Raw genomic sequence first — 15,936 nt, forward strand, 5'->3', positions numbered from 1 at the left:
TCCTTCAAGACAAACTGGCCATAATAAAACTCCAAAAGCATTCAGAGAAAGTAAAAAGAGGCAATGATCATGGAAGTGACGATGTGCGGGTATTTTTAAGTTTTATCTACTGTACTTTCTTCTCCTTTTTCCTTCATGAACTGGTTTCTGTAAGAAGGGCAGAGTATCAGGGAATTGGGTATGTGGAGTAAGTCAGAAGAGATTATATGAGGATATAACAAACGCATGGGGGGAATCATAGGTATAAATTAGATCTTAAAATTTAGAATAGATTTAAAAAGAGTCTAAAATGTATAGTCTCTGGAAATGCAGAAAGCAACTATTTAAGATGATTTTGACAAAATTTCAGTATTCTGAAAAGACAGATTAAAAACACTAGCAGTAGAGATGCTATCCAGCCTTGTGGGGCTGACAAGATGACTTCAGACAGGAAACGATGATTTATGTTAGAATAGCCAACAAAGTACTGACATAAGAAACTTTAAGTCTGTAGATAAGATACTGAACTCAATTGGAGAACAGGACTAAGATATAATACAGGTCACCAAAGTATGAAATAATGGGAGAGGAGAGACTTATCAGTTTAATTTTGTGAAACTGTAATTACAGAATAATTAGAGAATGTTACTCAATTGAGGCAAGAAACTACTGCTTTTTTTTTTCCTAAGGAGAGAACCCGCTTTATTTTTTTATTTTTTTTTTTTTATTTATTTATGATAGTCACACAGAAAGAGAGAGAGAGAGGCAGAGACATAGGCAGAGGGAGAAGCAGGCTCCATGCACCAGAGCCCGACGTGGGATTCGATCCTGGGTCTCCAGGATCGCGCCCTGGGCCAAAGGCGGGCGCCAAACCGCTGCGCCACCCAGGGATCCCGAGAACCCGCTTTAATGCAGAGATGAGAGATGTCCTGGTTGAGTGGAAAGGGCTTTGGCTCTGGAGTCTGACAATCCTGAGTCTGTGGTTTATCATTTAGCCTTTCTGAACTCTAGCCTCTTCAGCTATAAAATGGAGATATCACCTATTTTGTCCATTTTATGGAGTTGTACAGATACATATATAATGCTTTCTAAAAAGTCAGATAAAACCAGAAATGCTTAAAGTCTTTTTTTTCCTTAGGTAAAAAATGAATTACAATTAGTAGCCAACTGAGTAAATGCTGCATATAACCAGCCTCAAAAACTTAATTACTCCAAGTATTTCAATTACTCCAAGTATGGTCTTGTTTCTACTCTACTTTTCTCGTTAAAGCAAATCCTACTAGCACCACCTGAAAGGCAAACTTTGGCATAGCTAAAGTCCAAAGTATCACAAATTTTAAGTGGGATTTGAAAATTCGAGATTCTAGAACTAAGTTACCATATGTATATATACAAACCTCTCTCTTATTTATCTCTATAAGCTTATTAAAAACTGCAAAATTTGGGGGCACCTAGGACGCTCAGTCAGAGTGGCTGACTCTTCATTTTGGCTCAAGTTATGATCTCAGGGTCCTGGGACAGAGCTCCATGCTCAGTGGGGAGTCTGCTTGTCCTCCTCCCTCTGCCCACTCCCCCCACCCCACACCAGAGCCCCTTCCTCTGCTCTCTCAAATAAATAAATAAATCTTAAAAAATCCAGAAAACAACTGTAAACTCTGGGGTCACACGTTGAAAGCAAAATGGCTAATGGGTGCAATTATATATGTCATGAAATACCACTGTGATTATAATTCAATCAGTAGAGTTTTCCTACCCCCATTTTGTTAGCTGCATGCAGTCTGAAGCTGTAAGTCTTTCCAGGAAGAAGGTTGCTCACTGTACATTCTACTTCAGAACCTTGGTACACTTCTCTTGGTTCATCTTTTTCTACAGGAGACATTTCCACACCGTAGCAGAAAATGGGTGACCCACCATCAACCAGAGGGGGTCCTAAAGGTGGAAAGACTTATGCAGTTTAACCAAAGGAATACATTTAGGACTAACTTAATTAAAATTTATTACCAAAATGGAAATTACCCCATCGTAACTGTATTTCTTTTGCTTTGGGTCTACCCTGTAATCTGGGAGGGAGGCATGGGCCTGGAGGCACAGCTGGAGTCTGCACAAGTAAAGATTCAGATACCTGCCAAAACAAAAGCAGTAACAAAACAAAAATGCCCCAACCAAACAATCAGATTGCTTTTGTTAAAGGAAAATAATATGAACACAAAGACTGCACTGATAATTTGAAATTCTACCTTTCAACTGAAAAGAAATAAAAGTTCTAAATAAAAAACTCAGATCATTAAAACTCTAATTTTATATAGACAAAGACACATACCATGTGACTACTATATACAAAGAAAGTTACCAGAAAAAAAAAAAAACCCAAAAAACTTTTCCTTTTTATTCTTCCATAATTAAACACGACCATCACATCATAACCTAATGGATATTATTTTTGTTCCTGTCTAAATGGATCCACAAATCTCTTCTAAGGAACATTCTACAAACACTATTTGCAATGTTTATAACTTTGGTTACTTTAGTGTATATTGTATTTTTAACCCAAATACTAGTATTTATAGGTAATCTTTCCTTTTTTCCTAAAAATAATTAAAAAATCAAGTAAGCTTTTCCAAGTGTTTGGTATTTTCCAGGTATTTGGTATTACTTTAGTTTCTACACTATATAAAAATATATATATTAATTTTTATTTTAAAATTTCCCTTAAAATACTGACACACTCAGTGCCATATGCCTTATCAGCATTGTATTAAGATTTATACTTAGTATTTTTTCCAAACATAAATAAAATATTTAGTCATCATCATATTCAGAAAGATATCCTATATGAGAATGCTATAATGCTGAATTAGAAAATTGGGACTTTTTTGGGGGGCAGGGGACTCGCTTTTTTTAATACAGGAAGATTTTGTTAGATAAAATGAAGTAATTGGATCCTAAGCCTGTGGGGGCAGGACATGCACTCAGTTTCATAGTACTCATGTTTTCAAATACTTATAAGTTCATTTTTTAAAAGGTACCTTCAAAAAAAAAAAAAAAAAAAGAAGGTACCTTTATTGCACTAAATTCCATTTGAAAAATGGTAACAGTTTTTAATACTCCATGAACTCATTCTTGGTTAAATTCATTAAAAAAAAGAAATCACTCCTATTAAAAAAATGCCTCTCCAGAACATTACAAATATCTCACATATAATCAGTGGTGTACTTTAAGTCCATTTTGGTTAGTGGATCTCTATTCATAAAAATAACTACCAATTTCTGCAACAAGTAAATATTAGAATCTGTGTTTAAACAGTAAATGACATTTTATGATTTGTCCTGATTCACATAATTTATGGAATGATCAGTCTACAATTATTTTACTTTTATTTCTGTTAGGTATAATTATTGAACATCATCCTAAAATTTATCTTTATAAATCTTTCTGCAACATTTTTGTATATCTGTTGTTCCAAAGCCAAACATCAACCAGACAATACATATTCACTGAGAAATGATTAATAAGCCAAGTTCTATTTTGGAATATTCTGGTCAGTATAAAATTAATCATCTGGGTTACAGAAATTACTTTGGATACATTTCAAATTTTGAGGTGACATCTGGTGATCTCGTCTTATTTGACTCAAACTTGGGAAAAAAAAAATCTACATGTAAGTATTACCGCACTCTGTCCTCCATCACTGATGCAGTAAACTCGTAAACGATAGAAACAGCCTGGATTCAGTCGATCACAAAGATGTTCTCTAGTAGCTCCACTGTATATCATATCCCATTTGTTTCCTGTAAGGTGAAGAATTATGTTCAGTCAGCTACAAGGTAATGTTTAACATTTTGGTATCACGGACACGGCAGGTATCCTAGCTTCACTCGTAAGTGTTTATGTAATTTGTCAGAAACAATTTAAGCTTGCTTCGAGTTTCCTGGAGATGATCTAATTTTCTTTATGTTACAGCTTCCTAGACAAATCTGCATGGCTTTGTTGAAATGAAATATCTCTGTAACTCTGTACAGACTTTGGCTTACATTGATAATCTGCTTTTAATTAAACATTTTAAATGTGTTTACTGGTCTAGTAATAACATTATAACACACAAAGAGTAGAAAGAACCAATACCATAGGAAGTTTAGTCTTAATTAAAAGACATTATTTTTCAGGAAACAGTTCATTGCATAGAAATAGATTGTTAAATGTATGATTCAAAAATAAAGTTCACAAGGTACAGAAAATATTACTAGAACTACTATAATGTAAGTTATACTTTGCAAGGTAATTTTTCTCTGATATGTCTGGTTATAAATCTAAATAAACCTTCAGAAGACTTGAGATATACTGGAACGGAGTGATGCAAACAAGTGAGAAAGGAAATAAAATGCAAATGTAAACGTAATAATACAGGTGTATAGGAGTCTTACGTTTGATTCACTGTATTTCTAGAGATTACTACTTAAAATACTAACTGCTATAAACAAAGGAGAATGGAGAGTGAAAGAAAAGAGATCATATAAACTGTAGTCATGAAGAGCAGAGGCATACATCTATTAATTTTTGGTAGCTGTTCTTACCATTGGAACCTTCTGCCATCTCCACTACATACTTGTTGATGGCTGCGCCTCCATTGTCTTTTGGTGGGTCTATCCAAAGAGGTAAAAGTGGTATTAGGTAAAGTAAATACAAGTAAACAATGACAAAAATCCTAATAAGCAGAATGCAAAATCTAAGACTGTTTAAAAAATAAAAAGAATCACCTGCAATGCTTTTTTAAAAAATTAACACCAGCATTTCATTACTCTGCTGATTTTGCATTAGGTGGTGCATAAGCAGGTGTTCAATAAATGTGTCTTATTAATTTTTTTCAAGCTTTACTTAAGCAACTTCCACACCTGATGTAGGGCTTGAACTCACAACCGACCCCAAGATCAAGAGTTGGATGCTCTTCTGACTGAGCCAGCCAGGCACCCCAACAAATGCGTAAGTGATTTTCATTTCTCACGAGGACCAAGATGACCTAGGTGATCTACAGCTACAATTTCAGTAATCATTCATTTCACTCAGTGCTACCTCTGCTCATAGTCCTACTATAGATGCTGAGTTCTTCCGGTATCAGATATGAACTCTGTATTCGTGTGAGTGCAAAGTTTTCCACAAAAAAGATCCTCAAACAATGAATGACTCTCACATTCTGTCTTGAACTTGCTTAATCTAACAAATTTACTGAAATATCCTAAAAAATATCTTAATATTCAAATCATTTTAATCAAATACAAAAGTAATGATGTACAAAAATGCATATCTTACCCCAAGTTATTTTAAAACTGTGTGAATGTATCTTTCCTTTAACTGAAGGCTTCACAGGTACTCCTGGCTTATCAGGGCACGTAGTAAATTCTACTACTTCACTTGGATTACTTTTACCTTCTGAGTTGTAAGCAATTACCTGTGACATAAAACAATTAATATCTGTTACCTAATGATAATAGCTTAAAAAAAGTGATGAGAGATAAATAAGCACAATCAAATGATAAAGTTTCAGACTGTGATGGTTTGTTTATGTGAGAACTGCTTATCTTCAGCTGGGACTCAGCACATATGAGGATTATTTAGGTATAATCCCCTTTTAGAGTCAGTTCTGGGAATACAACTTTAAGCCTAACATTTTGATACTAACCAAGAGTCATAAAAGGAATAAGCTATAATCTGATGGTACTTGATAGGCTTTGGGTTTGGGTTTGATTTACTTATTCTTTTACTATTTTTTGGGTTTAAAAAAAATGTCCATAAATTCTTTCAACTTGCTTTTATTCAGAGAGAAGCTAATTCCTCTTCCCTTTGAATTTTTTTTTATTTATTCATAAAGATGCAGATTGAGAGAGAGAGAGAGAGAGAGAGGGGCAGAGACACAGGCAGAGGGAGAAGCAGGCTCCATGCAGAGAGCCCGATGTGGGACTCCATCCAGGGTCTCCAGGATCATGCCCTGGGCTGCAGGCGGGGCTAAACCGCTGCGCCACCGGGGCTGCCCCTGAATTGTTAATAACTTGCTTCCAATACAGTGTAACAGAAATGACAGTGTGCAGCTTTCCTACAGAGAAGCCCATCTGGTGAGAAACTGAAGTTTCTGACCAGTTGAGAGGAAATGAGAGCTACCAACCACCTGAGTGAACTTGGGAGCAAATTCTCCAGCCCCAGTCAAGCCTTCAGGTGATTGTAGCCCTAGCTGGCATCTTGACTGCAATCTCACATAAATTCTGCATCAGAACCACCCAGCTAAGCCAGTCCTGAATTCCCGAACCACAGACACTGTGATAAAATAAATGCTTGTTTTTTCAAGCTATTAAGTTGTGCAGCAATAAATATAATTCATATCTAAGTTTTTACTTTATATTCTATTGAATTTAAAGCTCGTAAAGTCTAATATCAAACTTGATAGGATTTTCTCTTTTCTAAACCGTCTCTATCTTTGCTCTTATCAGCAGAAAGTACTATCATCTACTTATGCTCAAGTCAAAAATCAAGAAACATCCTTGATTTTTCTTTCCCTAAACCTACAGCTTAAATATATTGGCAAATCCTGTCAACTCTACCTCCACTTTTCTGTTTTCTTCTACTACTACCACCTTAGTCAAGGCTGCCTTTATCCTATCTTTTCTGAATGGCTACAATATGCTACTAACTAGTTTGCTAGCTTCCATTCCTTCTCCCAACCCTATCTATTTTCTACACAACTACCAAAGGGATTTTATTACTTCTTAGAGCTTAGAACCTTTCCAACAGCTTCTGATTTCACTCAATATAAAATCTAAATTCTCTAATGGACTACAACACTATGTGATTTCCCCCCTAACTACCTCCACTTTATGGTCTTTTGCTGCATTACCAGTTATTTCCCCTGCCTAAAATGTTCTTTCTGATCATGACATGCTAATTCCTTGTTATTCAGATTTGTCTGTCATTTCCAAAAACACTTCTTGACTACCCATTCTATCACCTCACCCTAATTTAGTTAATCCACATAGCACTTATCACCATCAGCTATTTACTTGCTTACTGTCTATTCCCCCAACTAGCATATTAGGTGTTTTGATTATTTTTTTTTAAGATTTTATTTATTTATTAAAGAGAGACGAAGAGAGAGAGAGCAGGGCAGAGAAACAGGTAGAGGGAGAAACAGGCTCCATGCATGGAGCCTGACATGGGACTTGATCCCAGGTCTCCAGGATCAGGCCCTGGGCCGAAGGCGGCACTAAACCGCTGAGCAACCCGGGCTGCCCAAGTGTTTTGATTATTATTGTACTCTTAGTACAGTGCTTTAGTTTAGAACAGTGCTTTATTATAGAGTAGATGCTCAATAATTACTGGATGACTCACAGACCAGGTCCTTTATGATATGACATGATAATATAAAGATCTAAATAAATCTATCCCTAAATAACTCATGCAGCCCATGAAACCTCAGTAGAATGTGGTTCAATTGCTCAATTTTGCTCAGGCTTCCTCAGTCCTCCCACACACTATAATGGATTTTCAGGATGTTTTATCTGCTGCTTTACACCTTTACTACAAAGATGATCAAAACACTTCTCAATATGGTACACAGCGACAACTTAAACCTAAAACTAGAAGAAACTATTAAAGTAAGAACAGACTCCCTAAAATCCATAAATATCCTCTAATTACATTTTTTAAAGCTATATATTTTGGCACTGACTCCTTTTACTTCAGTTAGCCATGAAGGTATTAAAGGTTATAAAGCCATATGGTTATCTCCCCCCCCCCAACAGTTTTACTAATAATCAAGAACACTCACTCAGTTCCCCGCCACAGAGGGAGCACTTTGCTAGAACTCCAGGTACTGCACTCAACTTCAACACATTTAGAATCTTTATGCAGAAGACAGGCAATATGCTTGTCCAAAGATTTAGGCAACAGATGAAAGATTGCTAAGGCATAAAATGATCCACAAAAGCTTTTGAAAAGGTTAACAGAAGTGATATGGGGTCTTCATGGGCAAGAGCAGTAAAAGGGCAAACTTGGCTAAGAGGGAAAACAGAAAGCCCTGGGTATAGAGCAGAAATGAAAAGTAAATAGTGAGCTCTGTTCGAAGAAGAAGTAATCAATCTCGTGATAGCCAGTTCAAGTAAGGAGTGAAAGGCAGTGTGCATTTTAAAAAAACTAAGTGCATCAGAATATAGAGAATCTTCTGTGAACCTAAGGAAATTGTTTTTTTTTAGAGGGAAAGCTGTATTTCAGAATGATTAATCTGGGTATAAAACAGAACTCAGAAGGTAATTAGAAGGTAAGAGAATAGCGTGATAGCCTGATAACAACACAGAACAGGTTTGGAGATTTAGTATTCTTCAGAACAGAATTTAGTATTCTTCTTAGTATTCCTCAGAATGACAGCTAATAGAAGGCAAAGAGCTGATGTATCCAAGGGAGAAAGGGACATAATAAGAACTTAGGACTTAACTTGGGCACACTGAGTTTAGGGCAAAGGAGAAAGGAACACATCATAAAAGGACACTGGACATGATGATGATGAGGAAGGGAACATCTTTATGTACTGTCATTGATCCTGACATTTAAGTGTATAACTGAATTTCAAATATGGAAATTAAGTTGATGGATCCAGATACTGGTTGATTTCTCTCCACCTGTAAAAAGGTCTCAAAATAAGTAACAAGCTGCAGTGAAAGTACTTAAGGGTTCTCAACTCAAGGTACTCAGAACTCAAGCCTTGCTGCTTGAAAAACTATTTTCAGGAACTTTAGGAAATAAGACATGAGCCTCCTAGTGGCCCAGAGTCACAGGACTGGCTACTAGCCTCTGAAGCCTTTAATAATAATAAGAAATATAATTATCATTTTAAATGTGGACAACAGGTCCTAGAGAGCCCAGCTTCCAGTGAACCATTTAATGGAATCAGCATTGAATGCCATTCTGAATTTTATTTTATTTTTTTTTCATTCTGAATTTTAAATGATTTTAAGAATTCTGGCTGCTTTCTTATGCTTTAATTTTTTTGTAAAGATTTTACTTATTTATTCATGAGAGACACACAGAGAGAGAGAGGCAAAGACACAGGCAGAGGGAGAAGCAGGCTCCATGCAGGGAGCCCAATGCGGGACTCAATCCTGGGACTCCAGGATCACAGCCTAAGCCGAAGGCAAATGCTTAAATGCTGAGCCACCCAGGCGTCCTTGCTTTACATTTTTGTTTTAATTTTTTTTTTAATTTTAAAATTTTTTGGGATCACTGGGTGGCGCAGCGGTTTGGCGCCTGCCTTTGGCCCAGGGCGCGATCCTGGAGACCCGGGATCGAATCCCACATCGGGGTCCCGGTGCATGGAGCCTGCTTCTCCCTCTGCCTGTGTTTCTGCCTCTCTCTCTCTCTCTGTGACTATCATAAATAAATAGAAATTAAAAAAATTATAATTTTAAAATTTTTTCACTGTTCCAATTTTGTTCTAGTGTTTAAAGTGTCCTAGGATTGGCTGTAGTGTAGAAACTAGAACTCTGGCACTGGGTAAACTTGGTCATATTAGAAGTTTATGTTAATCATATATTCTTACTGTTTCTTTACAAACAGCAATATACTATCTAGTCATTGACTTCTGGATTATAATATGTTGCTGCTTTTGCTTAGTAATCTAAGATTTCTTTAGTGTTAAGACTATTTTGATATGGTTTGCTTGAAAGAGGAGTCTGCAATGTCAAACTAGAAAGACTGAGGCAGCAATAGGATTTAATGATTCAAAAGTCCCTCAGCACAAGGCAGATTCAAAGTGTCTGAACCTCTAGAAGACTTCAAATAGTCATCATTTTTATTTCCTAGTATTTCTTTCTTCCTTTATATCAGTGGTTCTTAAATTCAGCAAGCATCAGAATCACCTGGAGAGTCTGCTGAAACAGACTGTTAGGCTTTATCCCAGAATTTTTGATTCAGAAGATCTGAGGGGGCCAGAAAACTTACATTTCTAACAAGTTCCCAAGTGGTGTTGGTAGAATGGTCTGGTGATCGTATTTGTGGAACTAATACTCTAAGTTCTTATCACTATTTTAATTTATTATTTAATAAGCCAGTATAGAATCCTCTCCTATAAGCCAGTGATTTGTTAAGAGGTAGTTTAGAAACACTGTTTTCCCATCCTCTCTCTAGTTTTTTGGGGTTACTTTTTCTAAGGGCTCCTCCTCTTGGAGATTCTGACTGTATAACCTGCAACTCGAATGTGACTACCACAGTGAAACAATTTTAAATAAAAATTTGTGACTTTTTGAAATAGTGGATCATGAGAAATTTAACTCCTTTTGTGTATATTTTTGTCTCTGTGTGGCATAACACCATGTTGTTACATGACAGAATTCTAAGAATTTTAATAAACTTACCAAATTATAAAGATCTTAACATTTTCTCCTTAGAAAACTTGTTGGAAAAAAAAAAAAAAAAGAAAACTTGTTGGTATGTTACTGAAGCAAAATACAATCCAACATCATCTTAAGAGGAAAACTGAATGAATGTGCTTACTTCTTAGGTATTTTATAAATCTTGTAAATATGAAAACTCTATTTTGAAATTAAGTGAAAACTCTATTTTGAAATTAAGATCAGTGTTATCATAAGTTTTAAAAATGAAGTTAATATATATGATAAAGCATAATAAGTATAATTATTATGCTCTCCATAATCAAATTACTCATTATGAAAAATTTTCTAAGGTTCTCAAGGAATAGTAACATTTATTTTTGCCCTTTAATAGTGAAATCAATTTACAGTGGCTTCTATCGTTTATTTGAGATGATTTGATTAAATAAACACTGACTGGAAAATTGGAATGTTCTATTTATCAACTAGTATGCATCTTGTATTTTTAGGAAAACATCTGCACAAAAACGTAGTTTGGCTTATATTAACTAATTCAAGCAGGCTCCAGGCAGGGAGCCAATGTGGGACTCCGGAATTCCAGGATCATGTTCTGTGAAACACAATGTATGTCCCTGATCAAGTCAGGGTTAAAACACTTAGAATGGAAGATATACTAGGAAACATAAAGAATTTCAAGAATCTCCTTAGGAGATGAATTTTCAAGGCTTGCTGTTGCTTTAAGTAAGCAAGAATGATATATATATATAGTCACCAGGCTTCAGTCAAGCGATACATGACACGAAGAGTCTCTGCTTTCCTCCTAAAATAATTCAATGTAAAGGCCAACAGGTGGGCTAAACCAAGCAAGTATCTGTGCTAGGGGATAGGTGGGTTGGCTGGAGGCAGTAGCATTTGCCTAAGTAGGAAGTCAAACACCCTGAAGAGACTTTATGGGAAGGAAGGAATTTGTTCCACAGTGAAATATAATGAACGTAACTGGGGCAAAGTTTCTTGCTAATGACGAAGGGAGCTAGAAATAAGAAAAAGGAGAAAACTAGAATTAACCTGTGGTATTGGATTAAAATTGGAGGTTTTGTGGTGTACACTCATGGTTTAAAAAATCTATCTACAGAAATACAGATGTAAATGGTTTGTGCATATAAACTTTGTGTGTACATACAGAAGTAACACACATACATACATACAGTACGTAGCTCTGTCCATTGAGAGGGTGTCCAGGAATAGCAAAACTTGTACAGCAATAAGTATACTTACTATCCAGACTTTGGCTTCTAAATACTACTGTCCACTAAAAGGACCCAGGTGCTTTGAGAAATGACCAATTCCAAGGCTGAAGAAGGGAAAGCACAAGATGAGACTGGAATATCATGTGCCAGAAAGGAAAGGCTCAAAGAATAATGGGGGGCACATTTCTAAAAGATCTGAAAGCCACCCTGAAGGAGCTCTTAAATCTGAAATAATTTGAGTCTCACAACTGATAATCATAGTAACAAAAATAACCCACTCAGTAAATAGGAATCCATCAGTTCATACTAATATAAATGAGAAAAGAAAGCTTTTCCTTATAGTATAATGCCAACTAATAAATGTAGAAGAGATGATAAAATTGAAAAATCACACTTAGAAATCATTAATAATTGATTCAGGCAAGAATTATCAACGGGTGTTAAAACCAGTAGGTGAAAGTTTGATGAAAAACAAGATGTTTACATAGGATTTACAAAATACTTATTACAAAGGGAGAAAGAACAACCTTAGAGTGAAGAAACATGGTATATACAACCTTCATCAAGTGACTACCAGTAATGGGACAAACTGAAATTGTGCACCATTTGATATAATGTATTAGGAAAATAATACCATTACTTTTTTAGATGTCTCTGACAAAAAAGCATATTCTGAATGTGTTTAAACAACATTCACACAAAAAAAAACCAACATTCACATTTTAGAAGATATTTGTTCACAGAATACAAATAAAAGTTCCATGAAACATTAACATTATTTGATTTTAAATATATACACAATTTTGATTTTAAATATATACACAATTTGACAAGCAATGTTACATAGTAAGAAAGTAAAGCGGGTAATGTTCATTAGAAAAGGCCAAAACTATTTTAATCTAAATTTAATTTTTTAAAATTTTTATTTATTTTTTTTTTTTTGAGAGAGAAAGAGAGTGCTTAAGCATGAGCTGGGAAAGGTAGTGGGGGAGAGAGAATACCTAGCAGGCTCCACACCCATGAGCAGGGCTCAATTTCACAACCCTGACACCATAACCTGAGCCAAATTGAAGATTCGGATGCCCAATTGACTGAGCACTGTCAACTTGACTGTCCACTCGTACACCCCAAGGACAGAACTTTTATTTTTTAAAGATTTATCCGTTTATTTGGCAGAGAGAGAGAAAGAGAGAGTGAGCGCGCGCACAGGCAGGCAGAGCAGCAGGCAGAGGGAGAGGGAGAAGCAGGCTCCCTGTTGAGCAGACAGCCAGACACGGGGCTCAATCCCAGACATGATCCAAGCCAAAGGTAGACGCCTAAGCGAATGAGCCACCCTGGTGCCCCCTACAACTATTTAGATTTAAAACCAAGGAGTGAGGTATATACTTAGCTTTAAAACAATAGGAACAACAAGAACAATAAACAAATCTCTTAAGGGCTTTCAAAGCTTACCTTAAATTTATACTTCGTACTACGTCTGAGATTCTTTACTGTGTAAGCAAGATCTTCTCCATCATATTTGGGCTTAAAACCATATCCCTGGAAAGGGAAAACAGCCTTTCTTAGATGTCTAACAGCAGAAATATGGGGGATAACAATTATGTAAAAAGATGCAGGTCTTAAAAAAAAAATTCCAGGTCTTCTTTATGTTCTGTGTACAATGTGATTAATGCTGTTAAGTGTGATCCTTAACTCAATACTTCTATGTTGAATGGACAGACCCAGAAATATTAATGAATGCTTGTAGGAGGATGGAGACCTCATTTTCCATAAATAGTAACCAAGAGAAGATCTTTCTGTTGAGGGTAAAGTCAGAGCCAATGGTAACTTCACCATCCATAGGCATATCCCTAAAACTAACAGAATTTCCTAGACAGATGTTGCAAGAGCTAAACAGAACTGTAACCATTGAACGTATTTAATTTGCCCTGTGTTTAAGTAAATAAACGGTTGTGCTGGCAGATAGGGATGTCACTTAGGTTTTGAATTGCTATTTATAGCTCCAGGGACAATGCCTCACTACTTTCCCAATGTTATTTTTAAAAATTTTAAAAGTTGATGTGTAATTCACAGACTGTAAAATTCCCATTTTAAAGTATTAAATCCAATCATATATAGTGTATTCAGAAGGTTGTGAAAGCATCACCAAATTCCTAATTCTACAATGAAGCCTGTACTTTATTTTTTGGTTAGCAGTCACTTCCCCTCTTTTCTCATCCACTAATATACTTTCTGTGGATTTGCCTATATCCTTAATAAATGGAATCACATAATATATGGTCTTTTGTGACTGGATTTTTTTACTTAGCATGTTTTCAAGGTTCAGTCACGTCATGACATGTGTTAGTACGCCATTCCTTTATACAGCTCAATGATATTCCATTGTATGGATATATCACATTTTGTTTATTCATTCATCAATTAATGGACATCTGGGTTGTTTCCAATTTTTGGTTATTATGAATAATGCTATGAACATTCATGTATACATTTCTGTATGAATATGTGTTTTCAATTCTCCTGGATATAGCTGGGAGTGGACCAATGCTATTTTTGACTCATATTGCTTTAAAGTAGCTCTGAAAAGCTGTGAAACTATGTAGAACTCATAGAAGACACCCTAACTCATGTTCAGCTCCATTCTAGCTCACAGGAGACAAGCCACTGGAAACTAGTGTCACGTGAAGCTCTTCATACCTTTTGTGGCACTTGGGAAAGCAGGGTATGAATAAAGCTGGAAAAGATGGACATATTATTTTCTTATTTTTTACAGCTGCTTAGGCTAAAAAGGCTATGGTGATCTTCCCCTTTCTTTATTCTCCCTAAAACATATTTAAAAATGCAGTTCATGCTGTTCGTAGGCACAGAATACATACAAACACACAGAAAGAAACAAAACTCCACCCTACACATCAAGGAAACAAAAGACTGCTTTCTTCCTCGTCCCAATTCCTCCTAAATGACAACCAACCAAGGATTCAAAGGATTTGGGGAAGGATCTAACTATTGTGGCACTAATTACTTATAAGGATTAATGCTACTTGAAATAGCTTTTAAACACTCTACTTAAAATATATATTCATACTTACTGAAGTTTCTTCCTCCATCTCTAAAATGTAAGAAATTCCTTCATCTGACGGTGTTCCTGAGGGCTTACTCCATTGCAAGGATAGCCAAGTAACACCAGCCTTAGTTAATACAGGACTTGCTGGCATAGAAGGGGCACATCCTGAAGTATAATATAAGACTTCTTCACTAAAACCACTGTTGAAATAAATAGTTTTTAAGAATGAATGAAAAAAAAGTTGTTTCTATAGCTAAAGAACTCATTTTTGATGAATGATTTTTTTTGAAAGTGACAATTTTTGATAACTAATTATAATCCAAATAATATATCTTGGATTTGATAATATTTTATGGTAACTAGATCAGATACCTAAAGGTGAACTGGTATTCTTTTAAAGCTGCAATTTATTTAACACCTTCTCTTACAGCTTTTTGTAGGCTAGTAACACATCTTTACTATACAGCAACAGTGATAAACCAAAGCAGAATTTTTAGTGGATAATTTGGACTCTGAATAATTTATATAAATGAAATTGACTAAGTAATATATTTACATTAAAACATATCTTACCTTGTGCCATACTCATTTTTGGCTGACAGTCTAAATTTACAACCCATTGCTGGTGATAGTTTAGTAATTTTAAATTGCTTCTGTAAGCCCATATAACATTGACAAAATTCTCCATTTCCTTTTCCCTAAAAAAAAAAAAAAAAAAAAAAAAAAAAAAAAAGCTGATTATTATATATCATGTAAATTTTTTAAAAAAAAATATATTTTATTTATTTATTTTTAAAGATTTTATTTATTTATTCATGAGAGACAGAGAGAGAGAGAGAGAGAGAGAGAGAGGCAGAGACAGGGGCAGAGGGAGAAACAGGCTCCATGCTGGGAGTCTGACGTGGGACTCGATCTAGGGTCTCCAGGATCATGCCCTGGGCTAAAGGCGGCGGGCTAAAGGCGGCGCTAAACCGCTGAGCCACCCAGCCTGCTCTATATCACGTAAATTATTGTAAAAAGTTAAATCCACATCAATTCCTGCTTGATGAATAACAACATATTGACTAGTGTACATTAAAAGTAACATCTTTGTTACATGAACATCATGGATCTCAAGAGAAAGCAGCGATAACACATTTTTAAAATGATACTTACTGTTCATTAAATGAAGAATTTATAAACTAGAAAGCAGGTATCTTTGTAAACCTTCTTGAATTAAGTATCCTGTTTTAGCTGATGCTAGACCTCTGGCTTTAGTAAAATACACTCTTTCCAAGTGTGG

At 35.6% G+C, this 15,936-nt stretch overlaps 1 protein-coding gene across 3 annotated transcripts in view; it reads right to left on the bottom strand.

Annotated features, from left to right (window-relative positions):
• FNDC3A (fibronectin type III domain containing 3A) overlaps nucleotides 1-15,936 on the bottom strand; it is a 172,576-nt gene that overhangs the window by 15,991 nt on the left and 140,649 nt on the right. For all 3 annotated transcript variants that reach the window (XM_055335945.1, XM_055335946.1, XM_055335947.1), the window contains 8 exons: nucleotides 15,228-15,352; nucleotides 14,680-14,854; nucleotides 13,043-13,129; nucleotides 5,284-5,422; nucleotides 4,551-4,619; nucleotides 3,649-3,767; nucleotides 1,996-2,101; nucleotides 1,733-1,908 (listed from right to left, as the gene is read on the bottom strand). In XM_055335945.1, coding sequence (XP_055191920.1) covers nucleotides 1,733-1,908; nucleotides 1,996-2,101; nucleotides 3,649-3,767; nucleotides 4,551-4,619; nucleotides 5,284-5,422; nucleotides 13,043-13,129; nucleotides 14,680-14,854; nucleotides 15,228-15,352 — 996 coding nt within the window. The remainder of the gene's footprint in view (nucleotides 1-1,732; nucleotides 1,909-1,995; nucleotides 2,102-3,648; nucleotides 3,768-4,550; nucleotides 4,620-5,283; nucleotides 5,423-13,042; nucleotides 13,130-14,679; nucleotides 14,855-15,227; nucleotides 15,353-15,936) is intronic.

The sequence above is a fragment of the Nyctereutes procyonoides genome, unplaced genomic scaffold (genome assembly GCF_905146905.1).
Source record: "Nyctereutes procyonoides isolate TBG_1078 unplaced genomic scaffold, NYPRO_anot_genome, whole genome shotgun sequence".
NCBI classification, from domain to species: domain Eukaryota; kingdom Metazoa; phylum Chordata; class Mammalia; order Carnivora; family Canidae; genus Nyctereutes; species Nyctereutes procyonoides.